General features: G+C 42.4%; 1 protein-coding gene across 1 annotated transcript; it reads right to left on the bottom strand.

Moving 5' to 3' along the window:
* Positions 1 to 1,268: 1,268 nt before the first annotated feature.
* c1qtnf6a (C1q and TNF related 6a) lies at positions 1,269 to 14,033 on the bottom strand. Its single transcript, XM_020486311.2, has 3 exons — positions 13,982 to 14,033; positions 4,809 to 5,039; positions 1,269 to 4,082 (listed from the first exon to the last, which is right to left on the bottom strand). Exons 2-3 carry the CDS (start codon positions 5,026 to 5,028, stop codon positions 3,535 to 3,537), a joined length of 768 nt encoding a protein of 255 aa, XP_020341900.1. The 5' UTR covers positions 5,029 to 5,039; positions 13,982 to 14,033; the 3' UTR covers positions 1,269 to 3,534.
* Between the last annotated feature and the right edge of the window lie 94 nt (positions 14,034 to 14,127).

Below are 14,127 nucleotides of genomic sequence, written 5' to 3'. Positions count from 1 at the left end.
CTGCTATGCTTTATCTTGGCCAGGTCGCAGTTGTAAATGTCAACTTGTTCTCAACTAGTCTACCTGGTTAAATAAAGGTGGAGAAAATGGTGGAAAAAATAATACGCTTGTGGCTGTACCGTCGGGCCTAGTTAGTACTTGGATGCGAGACCGCCTGGGAATATCAGGTGGTGTAAACTCAAATTATTATTATTATTTAAAAATATGTAAATAGTAAAGTACAGTACAGATACACCCAAAAACTGCTTTAAAGTATTTTTACTTAAGTACATTACACCACTGCCATTTGGGATGTCGCCTTACTACAATTGCTGTCTGGCACCCGTTTATGAGCTCTACTTGTGGTTACCGTGGTTACATGGGATTTACAGCATACATTTGACTATCACATGCACTTAGATTACAGTACTATGGCCAAGACCTTTCACGTATGTGGTCCCGGGAATCAAACCCGCTATCCTGGCATTGCAAACACCATGCTCTACCAACTATACTACAGAAGATCAAGTCAGGTGGAGTCCTGCTTGAGAGGAGTCTGTGTGGCAGATGGACACCATAGCATGACATTGCCAAGCAGTGAGTTTGTACATATTAGGCAAATTTATAGCCCCCATTACAACAGCAGTGGAATGGGCTGTGGTTTGAGGACAGGGTGTAGCTGGCCACCACTGCAGATTGAACCAAGAAAAACCCCTGAAATACTTATTGTGTGTGTCTTGGCTGAGTACATGTTGTGGTGTGGTGGAAGACTTGTATTAAGGCAAGAGGAAAGTATATGCTCCTTGGGACAACACATAGAAAACCAGACCAAAGAGGGAACGCCTGCCCAGTGTGGTCTGTCGGGTGTCATTTAAACCACTAATGTCTCAGTCAACTCAACTATAGAGAAAGATAGGAATGCTCCATAATGCGTCATCAAAACAATCGTGAAATATGTTGTTATTGCTGTGTTGTCTATGTCCAAAGGAGGCCCTAGTTATTTCAAGGGCGTTCTTGTGACATTGCGATTTGGGAGGTTGCCGACATGAACTCCACTCAAGCGTACTAACCGGACCATCCAACCATTATATTTGTATTGCCTTTGGCAGAAGGATACAATAATCCCTCAACACTCATAAGAGCAGATGATAGGTCATATAACAATGGAGGTTGTTGAATTATGAAGACATGTACAGTGGGCGTTGACCTCTTCTCTTGTGTACCTTTCCTTGCTCGACTGCAACTGTTGACAGATGTGTGGAACAATCAAGCTTGAGGTTGAGACCAAGATGTGTCAATATCTTTATTAACAAAGGTTTACAAAGTTCATGTAAAATATGTATTGGTCATATGTCATCCAGGTTCAAGCAGAATATGTACATTTATTTGAATTATAAAACGAAATATAATGTAGCACCTTTTTGTACATTATTTAGCACCATAAGGAGACAAACAATCAAGTAACTTGAACAGCAAAACAGCTTTGAATTCATTGGAGCATTTTGTCATGAATAAAGGAAGAATAGTTCTCGAATTGTGACATCTCTACACCTGTGTCTACTAGCTAACTTTCTAAATTAAAAGTTTGCCCCTGAATGGCCAGCTTCTCAAAGCTAACTTCCTATCAAATCATTCCCCATTCTGACACAAAAACAACATTCAACGAAGTGCTGTGAGAAGAGGTTTGAACTTGGCTGAAGGATGCCACCTGTTGTTAAAAGCATTGACCTGCATGGTTAGGAATTGGTTTATGAGGGCCACAGTACTGTAAGAACCTGGAAGGGTTTTGGATAGCTTGCACTTTTTTTTCCATTCCATTGAAAAGCAACCGTCTGTCACACCATTAAACACATATAGAATTATATTTGCAATTCAGCTCCAAATATAAAAGTCTTGCTTAGTCCTTCATTCACTCTCTGTGTCTTTGCACTTAATCAGCCCTTTGATCAACCGTTTATCTGTGTTTGATCTCTGGACTCCCTTCTGCATGTGATATGAGGGTTGAGCTGTGTCTGGATGACTGACTAGAGGAAACTCACCTGCACCCTCTGACATCCTGTTTTGAATCTTTACAAAGACAGCCCCCCTCCTTTTTACATACCTGTAAAGCCCATCTCTAACTCTCACACAGACATTCATCAACCTGCAGTAAAACCACACATTACAGTGTGATTTTAAAACGACTGAAGGATGTTTTAGCACCATGTATTATGTAGGTTATTTCAGCAAAAGGCTACTCCTGGCAACAGGACTTGTGTTGACTTTAGCCTCAGAAATGCTCTATTTCCTGAAGTAATGTTACTGTTGGAGTCTTACTGGGTTTCACGCCAACACTTTTCAGAGTACCTGGCAAAATAGTATCACACAAGGAACCTCTGACATTTCCGAAAAATTCAAATTCAGCAAGGCGAATTTGGCAAGGCGCCACATCTCACAAGACTTATCCCAGCTGCTGTCATTGAAGGAAATACTGCCAAGAGAACTGTTGGAATGAATCAATTAATCTTTCTACTTCAGAGGACTTCTTTCTGCAATTGAATACTTGATCCATGTCAACCCTATTTGAATGGTGCAATGGTACCCTATTCCAGCTGGCACTGTTAGTTTGCCACATTAGGTTCTGATTAGATAAGATCAAACAAAAACAGCACCAAACTGTAAATAACATTTCTGTATCCTGTTACCAAGGGATCCCTGTTGAACTATTATCATATTATTCTCATTTGGACTTGTGAGATCAAATTTGCCTACTGTAATGACTACTGTAGTCTTTTTTATTTATACCCACTGTGCAACTGATATCCAGCTGGAAAATATCAGGACCTTATGAACAGATTTACCAGACAAAATTGATCAAGAGCTTAGAAACTGAACACAAAAAAAACAGCATACAAACTAGACTAGTGTCCAGACAAAACATCTGAGACAAATGACAGTATTAAGGCATAGCACCAATATGGGAGTTTGGGAAGACAACCAGGCTTTCTTGCATCACTAATGGTTTCAAAGCACTTCAATGTGTGTCAGTTCACTGTGACAACTCCTAATAAAGCTAACAACAAACAGTGAAATCCATTACAGCCAGATGTTTATAAAGGGGTTTGTGTCTTTAAGGGGACATCTCTTTCCGTTTGTCATAGGTCTTTTCCCTCCCAGCATCCTTGTGAGCATATACATCTAATAATATTTATTTTTCAATACAGGGGACAAGGAGTCTATGGATACGTACATGGAGTCATTACCTTACAAGCCCCCAGTATCACTTTGCAGCGTATAAAGGCACTTAAAAGTAGGAGTGTGCATCAATGAGTAACCCTGCATAAAGAGGCCCCTCTTCCAATCAGAACCTCCTGAACTCTGAACCCCTCCCTTCATGTCAGTTGGGGATCGTGTTCATTAGGGCACACCGTACCAATTTTTTTTAAACATTTTGCAACGGAAAAAGAAAACAAGCATTTCTTCCTGGGCAAGTTCATATAATACCTCCCCGTTTGGCACTGCTTAGAGCGTTTTCTTCCTGTTTTGTGCCTACTGAACACGACCCAGCAGGTCATCTCACTCCAGGGTGGGCTTGATGAGGTATCCGTTGAAGGTGATGTAGACATCCACATCGTCACTATACACAGCGTTCTCCCTCTCCCTCTTGTACAGCCGTACCCACACCTCGTCATTGAGCTCAAGGGGCAACATAAGGCTCTGGCTCTGCATGATGGACCTCTCGCTGGGCTGGGCGTACACAATGGCCTGCTCCTTGTCATTCCTCATTATGTGCAGGTAGGTCTCCTTAAAGTTCCAGGTGTGGATGTTGACATTGAAGAAGTAGATCCCAGGGACATAGCAGTTGAACTTTCCTTTGAACATGTCGAAATGGCCGTGGAGGTTGACGAACTCTGTGTCGAACACCAGAGCCTGGTAGTAGTCCACGCTGTGGAGGGACTTGCGACGCCCCACCGAGAAGGCTGCTTCCTGGGTCTTGCAGGTGTCCCCTGGGGGGCCCACCTGGCCCTTGGTTCCTTTGGGGCCCATTGGCCCTCGGGATCCAGTAGCACCTTCCTCACCAGACTTCCCAGGTGTCCCCCTGTCCCCGCGGTTTCCCTTGTCCCCTGTGAGGCAAGATGGAGCATATACAGCACCATGAGTCCTTAGAGAGCTATGACACAGTAATGTAGACTAAAGGTCCAAATGGGGTAATGTTGAGATTAAAGTCAGTACAACATGGATCATAGAAGACTATGTGTAGATAGATTGTTTATGATTTTCTCCAGATAGGAATGTTACGTAAACTTAGAGTCACTCCAGACTTCTCATAATTGTAGCCCATTCAGTATATGAGAATTTAGGGTTCCGGAGTTATGCTTCTCTTTCACAGGATATTTTTTTCTGCTACTTTATTTTTGGAAGGCCACAGCATGTTTTTCCAAGCCAGGTCATACTCTCTGGTGAGCACACACACACACACGCACACATGCACACACACAAACTGTTACGTTTTTGGACATGTTTTCAGCCACATAAGCAAGTTCAGTGCCAGGTTAATGTTCTGAAATTGCAACAGACATTTTAGCCTCTAGTCCACTGACTGGAGAACATTTTTTACAGCATTCCTTCAATGAAAGGAAGCCTTGGATTGGAATACACATAATCATAATCCAATCAAATTGAATTCAGTCAGTGGGTACAGTATAGCCTGGTCCCGGATCTTTTTGTGATGTTTGGCAAACTGTTTAGTCTTTGGAATGACAACCACCATAGGAGTTGGCAAAACAACACAAAGAGACCTGGGATCGAGCTATGTGTATTGCAGGTGTAAAGGCACAATCCAGGCGCACCTTTGAGGATAGTCATGTTGATGTAGGTGCGGACTTCAGGCATCTGGTTCAGGCCACTCTTTTGGTCCCCCGTCTGAGGGGCTGGGGGGCCCTTCTGTAGCTCCAGGTCGTCACAGCAGCGGCGGCAGGGGGTAGGAGGGGCACCTCCGGGGGAAGGGACAGTGATGACCAGAGGGAGGAACAGGAGGACGGGGCTCAGGAGGAGGAGGTGGTCAAACATGATGGCTGCACCTGAGAGGACAAGGAAGGACAACAGGCAGATTTAGACACAACCTTTGTGCTGTAAATGCTGTAAATCTTTGAACAAGGAGAGTTATTTGAGGGTATTATATCCAAGATGGGCTTATACCGAAGTCCATTTGACAGTGGTGTTTGCTATTATAAACATGAAGGTACAGTTGTAAATTGGTCCTGCTGGCAGAATAAATAAAGCACTCTTAGTGGAGAGAAATACCATTTCATTCCAGTATTATATGAGATTCTACATCATTGTCTGTTACATAACTCAAATAGTAAAGGCTCGATTCAATGCGTAACGCAATAGAAACTTAAAAGCAATGTTCCCACATGAGTGGAGACTGCAGCACTTAAACGCTGCATATGTAGGATCAATCGGAAATGACTTTTAAATGTAATTCAGGCTATAGTGCTGAACTTCGGCGATACAGATTGACTCGAGCATGAAGAAAAAACAAGTAAGACAAAGAGGTATTTATGTTAACCTATGAGTAGGGTAAATTATACTATAATGCAGCTGTTCCCAAACTAGGGGTAACGACATATTGTGTGGTCGCCTAATATGAACATGGGGTCAAGGGAGAATCTCCAAAATCAGGTAAATTTTTTTATATATATATATATATATATATATATATATATATATATATATATATATATATATGGTTGAAGTCAGACATTTACATACACCTTAGCCAAATACATTTAAACTCAGTTTTTCACAATTCCTGACATTTAATCCTAGTAAAAAATTCCTGTCTTAGGTCAGATAGGATCACCACTTCAGTTTAAGAATGTGAAATGTCAGAATAATAGCAGAGAGAATGATTTATTTCAGCATTTACTTTCATCACATTCCAAGTGGGTCAGAAGTATACATACACTCAATTAGTATTTGGTAGCGTTGCCTTTAAATTGTTTAACTTGGGTCAAACGTTTCGGGTGGCCTTCCACAAGCTTCCCACGGTAAGATGGGTGAATTTTGGCCTATTCATCTTGATAGAGCTGGTGTAACCGAATCAGGTTTGTAGGCCTTCTTACACGCACACGCTTTTTCAGTTCTGCTCAAAAATTTTCTATAGGATTGTGGTCAGGGCTTTATGACGGCCACTCCAATACCTTGACTTGGTTGTCCTCGAGCCATTTTGACACAACTTTGGAAGTATGCTTGGGGTCATTGTCCATTTGGAAGACCCATTTGCAACCAAGCTATAACTTACTGACTGATTTCTTGAGATGTTGCTTCAATATATCCACATAATTTTATTTCCTCATGAAGCCATCTATTTTGTGAAGTGCACCAGTCCCTCCTGCAGCAAGGCACCCCCACAACATGATGCTGCCACCTCCGTGCTTCACGGTTGGGATGGTGTTCTTTGGCTTGCAAGCCTCCCCCTTTTTCCCTCAAACATAAGTGGTCATTATGACCAAACAGTTCTATTTTTGTTTCATCAGACCAGAAGGCATTTCTCCAAAACGTACGATCTTTGTCCCCATGTGCAGTTGCAAACTGTAGTCTGGCTTTTTATGGCGGTTTTGGAGCAGTGGCTTCTTCCTTGCTGAGCGGCCTTTCAGGTTATGTTGATATAGGACGTGTTTTACTGTGGATATAGATGCTTTGTTTCCTCCAGCCTCTTCACAAGGTCCTTTGCTGTTGTTCTGGGATTGATTTGCACTTTTTACACCAAAGTACATTAATCTGTAGGAGACAGAACGCGTCTCCTTCCTGAGCGGTATGACGGCTGCGTGTTCCCATGGTGTTTATACTTGCGTACTGTTGTTTGTACAGATGAATGTGGAACCTTCAGGCATTTGGAAATTGCTCCCAAGGATAAACCAGACTTGTGGAGATCTACATTTTTTTTCTCAGGTCTTGGCTGATTTATTTTCATTCCGCATGATGTCAAGCAAAGAGGTACTGACTTTGAAGTTAGGCCTTGAAATACATCCACAGCTACACCTCCAATGGACTCAAATTATGTCAATTAGCCTATCAGATGCTAGCCACAAGCTGCCTTGATGATAGCTTTGCACACCCTTGGCATTATCTCAACAAGCTTCACCTGGAATGCTTTTCCAACAGTCCTGATGGAGTTCCCACATATGCTGAGCACTTGTTGGCTACTTTTCCTTCACTTTGTGGACCAACCCATCCCAAATCATCTCAACTGGGTTGAGGTCGGGGGATTGTGGAGGTCAGGTCATCTGATGCAGCACTCCATCACTCTCCTTCTTGGTCAAATAGCCCTTACACAGCCTGGAAGTGTGTTGAATCATTGTCCTGTTGAAATACAAGTGATTGTCCCACTAAGCGCATAACATACAGGATGGCATTTCACTGCAGAATGCTGTGGTAGCCATTCTGGGTAAGTGTGCCTTGAATTCTCAACAAATCACTGACAGTGTCACCAGCAAATCACCCCCATACCATCACACCTCCTCCTCCATGCTTCATGGTGGGAACCACACATGCAGAGATGATCCATTCACCTACTCTGTGTCTCACAAAGACACGGCGGTTGGAACTCCAAATCTCAACTATGGACTCATCAGACCAAAGGACAGATTTCCACAGGTCTAATGTCCGTTACTCGTGTTTCTTGGCTCAAACAAGTCTCTTCTTCTTATTGGTGTCCTTTAGTAGTGGTTTCTTTGCAGCAATTCGACCATGAAGGCCTGATTCACGCAGTCTCCTCTGAACAGTTGATTTTGAGATGTGTCTGCTACTTGAACTCTGAAGCGTTTATTTGGGCTGCAATTTCTGAGGCTGGTAACTCTAATGAACGTATCCTCTGCAGCAGAGGTAACTCTGGGTCGTCCGTTCCTGTGGCGGTCCTCATGAGAGCCAGTTTCATCATAGAGCCTGATGGTTTTTGCGACTGCACTTGAAGAAAGTTTCACAGGTCTTGAAATTTTCCAGATTGACTGACCTTCATGTCTTAAAGTAATGATGGACTGTCATTTCGCGTGGCTTATTTGAGCTGTTCTTGCCATAATATGGACTTGGTCTGTTACCAAATAGGGCTATATTCTGTATACCACCCCTACCTTGTCATAACATCACTGATTGGCTCAAACACATTAAGAAGGAAAGAAATTCCACAAATTAACTTTTAACACACACCTTTTAGTTGAAATGCATTCCAGGTGACTACCTCATGAAGCTGGTTGAATGCCAAGAGTGTGCAAAGCTGTCATCAAGGCAAAGAGTGGCTACTTTGAAGAATCTCAAATATAAAAAATATTTGAATTTATTTAACACTTTTTTGGTTACTACATGATGCCATATGTGTTATTTAATAGTTTTGATGTCTTCACTATTATTTTACAATGGAGAAAATAGTAAAAATATAGAAAAACCCTTGAATGAGTAGGTGTGTCCAAACTTTTGACTGGTACTGTAAATATATTATATAGTTTTTGTCTCTCAAAATCATTGTAATGTGGTTAACCTTAAAACCAGAGAGCGCCCTTAGATCCTGGGAAAAGGCCACACTTGACCATTGCACTTTAATCATTGGCTAAGCCTGCCTACCTGTGAAACCACACACTATTGCAGAGACTTTGAGATTGCCGGCCTCAATTGACATGGTGAAAACAATAACTTTGTCAGATAACACAGGGAAACAAGAATTGACGCTATAGCTAGCAATCAAAAGCAAACCGACTGAACAACTTTATCCTCTCCAAATGGATGTTAACTGTGAGGGCCGAGATGCCCATTCGTTGACTTTTGTTCGCTACATGTCCTCGGATGCTTTTCATGAGGACATATTGTTCTGTCTCAGTATTCCCGAGCATGAAACGGCAGAGGGGTTGATGAGTGTGCTGCGTGGCTATATTGACGAAAAAGAGACTCCATTCGATTGAATAGTGGGATTTTTGCACAGATGGGGTTCCATCTATCATGGGATGGTGGGCAGGCCTCTGCACTCTAGTTATACATGTTTCTCCCTTTGCCATATGGATGCATTGTATGATACACCCACTGGGCTATAATGGGTACACCGAGAGCAACTTGTGGCAAAAGAGCTGAGCGCAGAACTCTGAGATTTAAGCAGCAGGTAACTTCAGGTGCAAACTACATTGCACACGCCTGTTTGCAAAACTTTGTGGAGATATGGGATCAGAGCATGACAATGTTCTATTTCACTCCGAGGCTTGTTGGTTATTGAGGTTGGAGTGTTGGAAAGATTATTGGAATTGAGAGAGGAACTGTTGTCATTCGCAATGGAAGTAAATCTTTCTGTGTAATGAAAATAACATTTCTCTCCTTGCCTATGTAACAGACATATTTGTAAAACTGAACGAACTGAACGCAAGCATGAAGGGGAAATACAAAACATTTCTACAGATGAGTGACCAATCAGATTTAGCTGATTTGACTGTGACCCTGGCTTAGTTGACATGCCGGTAAGCGAAATTGAGCAGCTGATCGAGCTGCCATGTGACTGAATGCTGAAGACAAGGCATTCACGGGTCACTATGGAGGAGTTTTGGTTTATGACTCAAAGGGAATACTGTGCCGTCTCCCTCCGAATATTAAAACTCACGGTACGCTGATTCAGTGCTCTCCTCTGTATTAGAAGAAAATAAATTTGATCCAGGTTGGAGGTGCGCACAGTACACCACACCCCCTGACTTTGAGAAGCTCCGACACGACATGGATCAAGCACACCCATCTAATTAGGGGTGGTGAGATAAGAGTAATTATGTCAGACTAATTTGCAATTGACTTTCATAGCCCCACATTAAAAGTATGTGATTGTGATTTGAGAACACAATCAGAAATACAGGTAGAATGTTTTACAATGGACTGCCTTAGCCCCAATTAACAAAGTAATCATCGGCTGTTAATTACATGCATTTTTTTTCACATAGTTGGGGTTGCAATCATTTTCAGATATCAAAATGTGGTTGTGGGCCAAACAACGTTTGGGAAACCCCCTGCTATAGTTGTTTAATGAATATCCACATGAATAAGATGTAAAAAATAACATTCCTGAAATATCAGTCTGCTTAGTAACTGAATTATTACGTGTCCCACTGCTGTTCCAGGAGAGTGGGAAAAAGAGGATTTTGGATCCAGAGAAAACATACCATATATTTGCATAGGGGAGCAGGGAAAGCAGGGGGGAGCAGGGGAGCGGGGAAAGTTTAGGAATGGTGAACACGAGCCAGCTATGAACTATCCATGAGACAGCAACCACTGTTGTTGTCAGGAGCTTCGATTCAAACCATGACCATTATTGGTCATTTTCAATGATGCCAGCCCTTTAGTCTCAGACAGACAGTGCAACACAGCTGTTATACTAAGGTGCCATTTTAGATCCATAGCTCATTGCAGTGACAAAACATTGGTCCAATGAAAATCCACAGAAGAAACACTAGTGTGGCTCTCATCCACAAACCAAAAGTATAGCAATGCTATAGCTTCTTCCATAATGTCCCTGGAATAAATGTCCATGATCTGCAGACATCTGAGTGATCTTGAAGGTCTTTTTCTGGGATTGTCAATTCAAAATCCAATCAAAGTTGAGTGTCATATGCCCGGGATACAGCATAGTTGTCTGTAGAAAGGAATGCTTCATCTCCGCAAAATATGTGAACCATGTAAACTTGTGAAGTGTACCGAGGTACAGTATTGTCACGTTCTGACCTTAGTTCCTTTGTTTTGTCTGTTGTTTTAGTATGGTCAGGGCGTGTGTTGGGTGGGTTGTCTATGTTAGTTTGTCTATGATTTTCTATTTCTGTGTTTGGCCTGGTATGGTTCTCAATCAGAGGCAGCTGTCAATCGTTGTCCCCGATTGAGAACCATATTTAGGTAGCCTGTTTTCCATTGTGTTTTGTGGGTGGTTATTTTCTGTTTAGTGTTGTGGTGCACCTTACAGGATTGTTTGTTGGTTGTTTATTGTTTTGTTTTCAGTGTTCATTAAAATATTTAAAATATGAACACTTACCACGCTGCACCTTGGTCCTCCTCTCCTTCCCCAGACGACAAGCGTTACAAGTATCTTGATCATTTTTGGATTGTACAGGCTAGCTATGTGCCAAATGTTTTGTTACTACCGAAGGGTAAGAAATAACTACATTAATTTGATAGTAAGGAGTGCTTTAAATCGTTCAGCCTCTTTATTTGACAGTTGTGCCACAGAGTTAAATTGTGCAGTTTAGAAGATGGACATTTGGACGCCATCCCAAATTGCACCCTATACCGTACATAGTGCAGTGCTTCCGGCCCTGGTCAAAAAAATTGTGCTCTATGGGAAAAGGGTGCCATTTGGGATGCACACTGGGTAGAGCTCTAGAGCAAACAGAGCGTAAAGGCTGACTTCATGAATCAGAATTCAGCTGATCCAGCACACATTGTTTGAGTTAATATCCATACACTACAGCAAAGCTGGCCTGCAGTCCTGGACCAAGGGGATGGTAACACAAGCATGGTTAATCAAGTTTGACTTGGCATATGACATGGTACAGTTGGGGTTTAAAGCTATATGATCTGGTGGTGTGCTAGACTTGATAACATGTTAATAAAGCCAGTGGAATGCATCAGTAGACTAATCTGCATTAGATAAATCATGTACATTAGCGTCTCGGAGCAAGATGCCCCATACGGAAAAGTAATATGGCCATATATGGCCTTACCTTACATTACCTAAATTAATTGGATATCTCATTCCAAAATCATGGGCATTAATATGGAGTTGGTATCCCCTTTGCTGCTATAACAGCCTCCACTCTTCTGGGAAGGCTTTCCACTAGATGTTTGAACATTGCTGCAGGGACTTGTTTCCATTCAGCCACAAGAGCATTAGTCTGATCGGGCACTGATGTTGGGTGATTAGGCCTGGCTCGCAGTTGGAGTTCCAATTCATCCCAAAGGTGGTCAATGGGGTTGAGTTCAGGGTTCTTTGCAGGCCTGTGAAGTTCTTCCACACCAATCTCGACAAACCATTTCTGTATGGACTTCGCTTTGTGCACGGGGGCATTGTCAGGCTGAAACAGGAAAGGGCCTTCCCCAAACTGTTGCCACAAAGTTGGAAGCACAGAATCATCTAGAATGTCATTGTATGCTGTAGCATTAATATTTCCCTTCATTGGAGCGAAGGGGCCTAGCCCGAACCATGAACAACAGCCCCAGACCATTATTCCTCCTCCCCCAAACTTTACAGTTGGCACCATGCATTGGGGTAGGAAGACTTTTCCTGGCATCCGCCAAACCCAGATTCGTCTGTCGGACTGCCAGATGGTGAAGCGTGATTCGTCACTCCAGAGAACGCGTTTCCGCTGCTCCAGAGTCCAATGGCGGCGATCTTTACATGACTCCAGCTGATGCATGGCATTACGCATGGTGATCTTAGGCTTGTGTGATACTGCTAGGACATGGAAACCCATTTCATGAAGCTCCCGTCGAACAGTTCTTGTGCTGACATTGCTTCCAGACGCAGTTTGGAACTTGTTTGGAAAGGTGGCATCCTATGATGGTGCCATGTTGAAACTCACTGAGCTCTTCAGTAAAGCCATTCTACTGCAAATGTTTGTCTATGAAGATTGCATGGCTGTGTGCTCAATTTTATACACCTGTCATTAACGGGTGTGGCTGAAATAGCCGAAACCACTCATTTGAAGGGATGTCCACATACTTTTGTGTATATAGTGTATTTCACGGTGGTTTAAATGGAACAATGATTCTCTACTCTATACTTGCTTGTTTTGTCACATAAACTGAAATTAGGCGAACTATTCAAATTTTAGCAACCAGGAAATGGCGGAGCTGTTTCTGCATAGTGCATTTTTTTTGTTTTTATATATATATAATGCTGTTGGAAAAATACTGTGAAATTTAGAAAATATTAAGCCGTTGAAGCTCATTTACTGCATTTCTATACTATTTAAAAGTCTAAAATGCTATTTAGAAAACAGCAAAAACAAGTAAAAAGGACCCCAACCATCCTGTAGCTTCATGTACCTCAGTTGACCTACAAACACATAGCCTATTAGCTATACAATTAGCCGCTACACATTAACTCAGTACCTGGATAACAAACTATAGTTTAATACATACAGACGGAGGTATTCTACATGTTTTACGATGGGGTTGGGATACATTTTTGCCTTTTTAAAGCTAATTCCATGCAATTCTACCTATTTTGCCATGACTTATGTCATGTTAATATGATATCTGAGTGAGAGTGACAAACAAAATCAATGGGGGCCAATTGGAGGTCAGGGCCCCTGGGCTCGTGCCCAGCGTTACCTGTCAGTAATTCGGCCCCGATTACTACAAATTTAGATAGATAGATAGCTAGACTAACTAGGTAGATTCTCAATTGCACACTCCTCGCGTCCTCTCTCCTTCCCGAAACCCATTGACTGAGAAAGGCAGAGATCCTTCCTCTCTGACCTTCTCCTCCAATGGGTTTTGAGAAGGAGGCGAGGAGAGAGGATGCAAGGAGTATGCAATTGAGATTGTAATTATACCCTAGACTAGTCCAAAAATGTTTTATGACGGGCTATTTGAGTGACTGTCAGTGAGTGACATATAGCAAGAGGAAAACTGCTGATGCACGACTAAGTTTCGAAATGGCACCTTGTCTATTCACTATTCTAACTCTCACCAGAATTTGAGTTCCTAAAAAACTGTCAGCAACTCCGTGTCCTCATGTGTAATTACGGCCATGTGTATGGTCCTGTTGAGAGGCAGCCAACTATTGAAACTAGCTGCGGCTGCTGATATGCAACTTCACCAGCTCTCTGGTGCTGCTCTATCCTCCTCTCTGCAAGTTCTGACGACGCCCATCAGTTAGACATTACATTTAATGTAGCCAAATTAAAGATGCGGAACTGCGTGAGACGTGCACTCTTGGCATTGTGCAGAAGCTACCGCAGAATGACAGATAATGTGATGGATAGTAAAGCATGCAGTAACTTACCTCTTGTAGAAGTCTCTTCAAGTGGTGTTGATCAGCTGAGGAGAGAGAGGAGAGAGAAAAGAGAGAGAGAGGGGAGGAAAGGGGAGGGGGAGAATCCTGAGTCAGCCTCTCTCTCTCTAAAATTCAAATGCAATGTTGCCAGAGCA

The sequence above is a fragment of the Oncorhynchus kisutch genome, linkage group LG6, assembly GCF_002021735.2.
Source record: "Oncorhynchus kisutch isolate 150728-3 linkage group LG6, Okis_V2, whole genome shotgun sequence".
Classification (NCBI taxonomy): domain Eukaryota; kingdom Metazoa; phylum Chordata; class Actinopteri; order Salmoniformes; family Salmonidae; genus Oncorhynchus; species Oncorhynchus kisutch.
The sequence above is the reverse complement of the archived record's forward strand: the minus strand, read 5'-3'. Positions and strand labels throughout refer to the sequence as shown.

Coding starts and splice junctions, on each gene's coding strand:
- c1qtnf6a (XM_020486311.2), bottom strand. CDS start 5,028: ATGTTTGACCACCTCCTCCTCCTGAGCCCCGTCCTCCTGTTCCTCCCT. Junction 4,083..4,808: donor CAACATGACTATCCTCAAAG/GTGCGCCTGGAT, acceptor CTTGCCTCACAG/GGGACAAGGGAAACCGCGGG.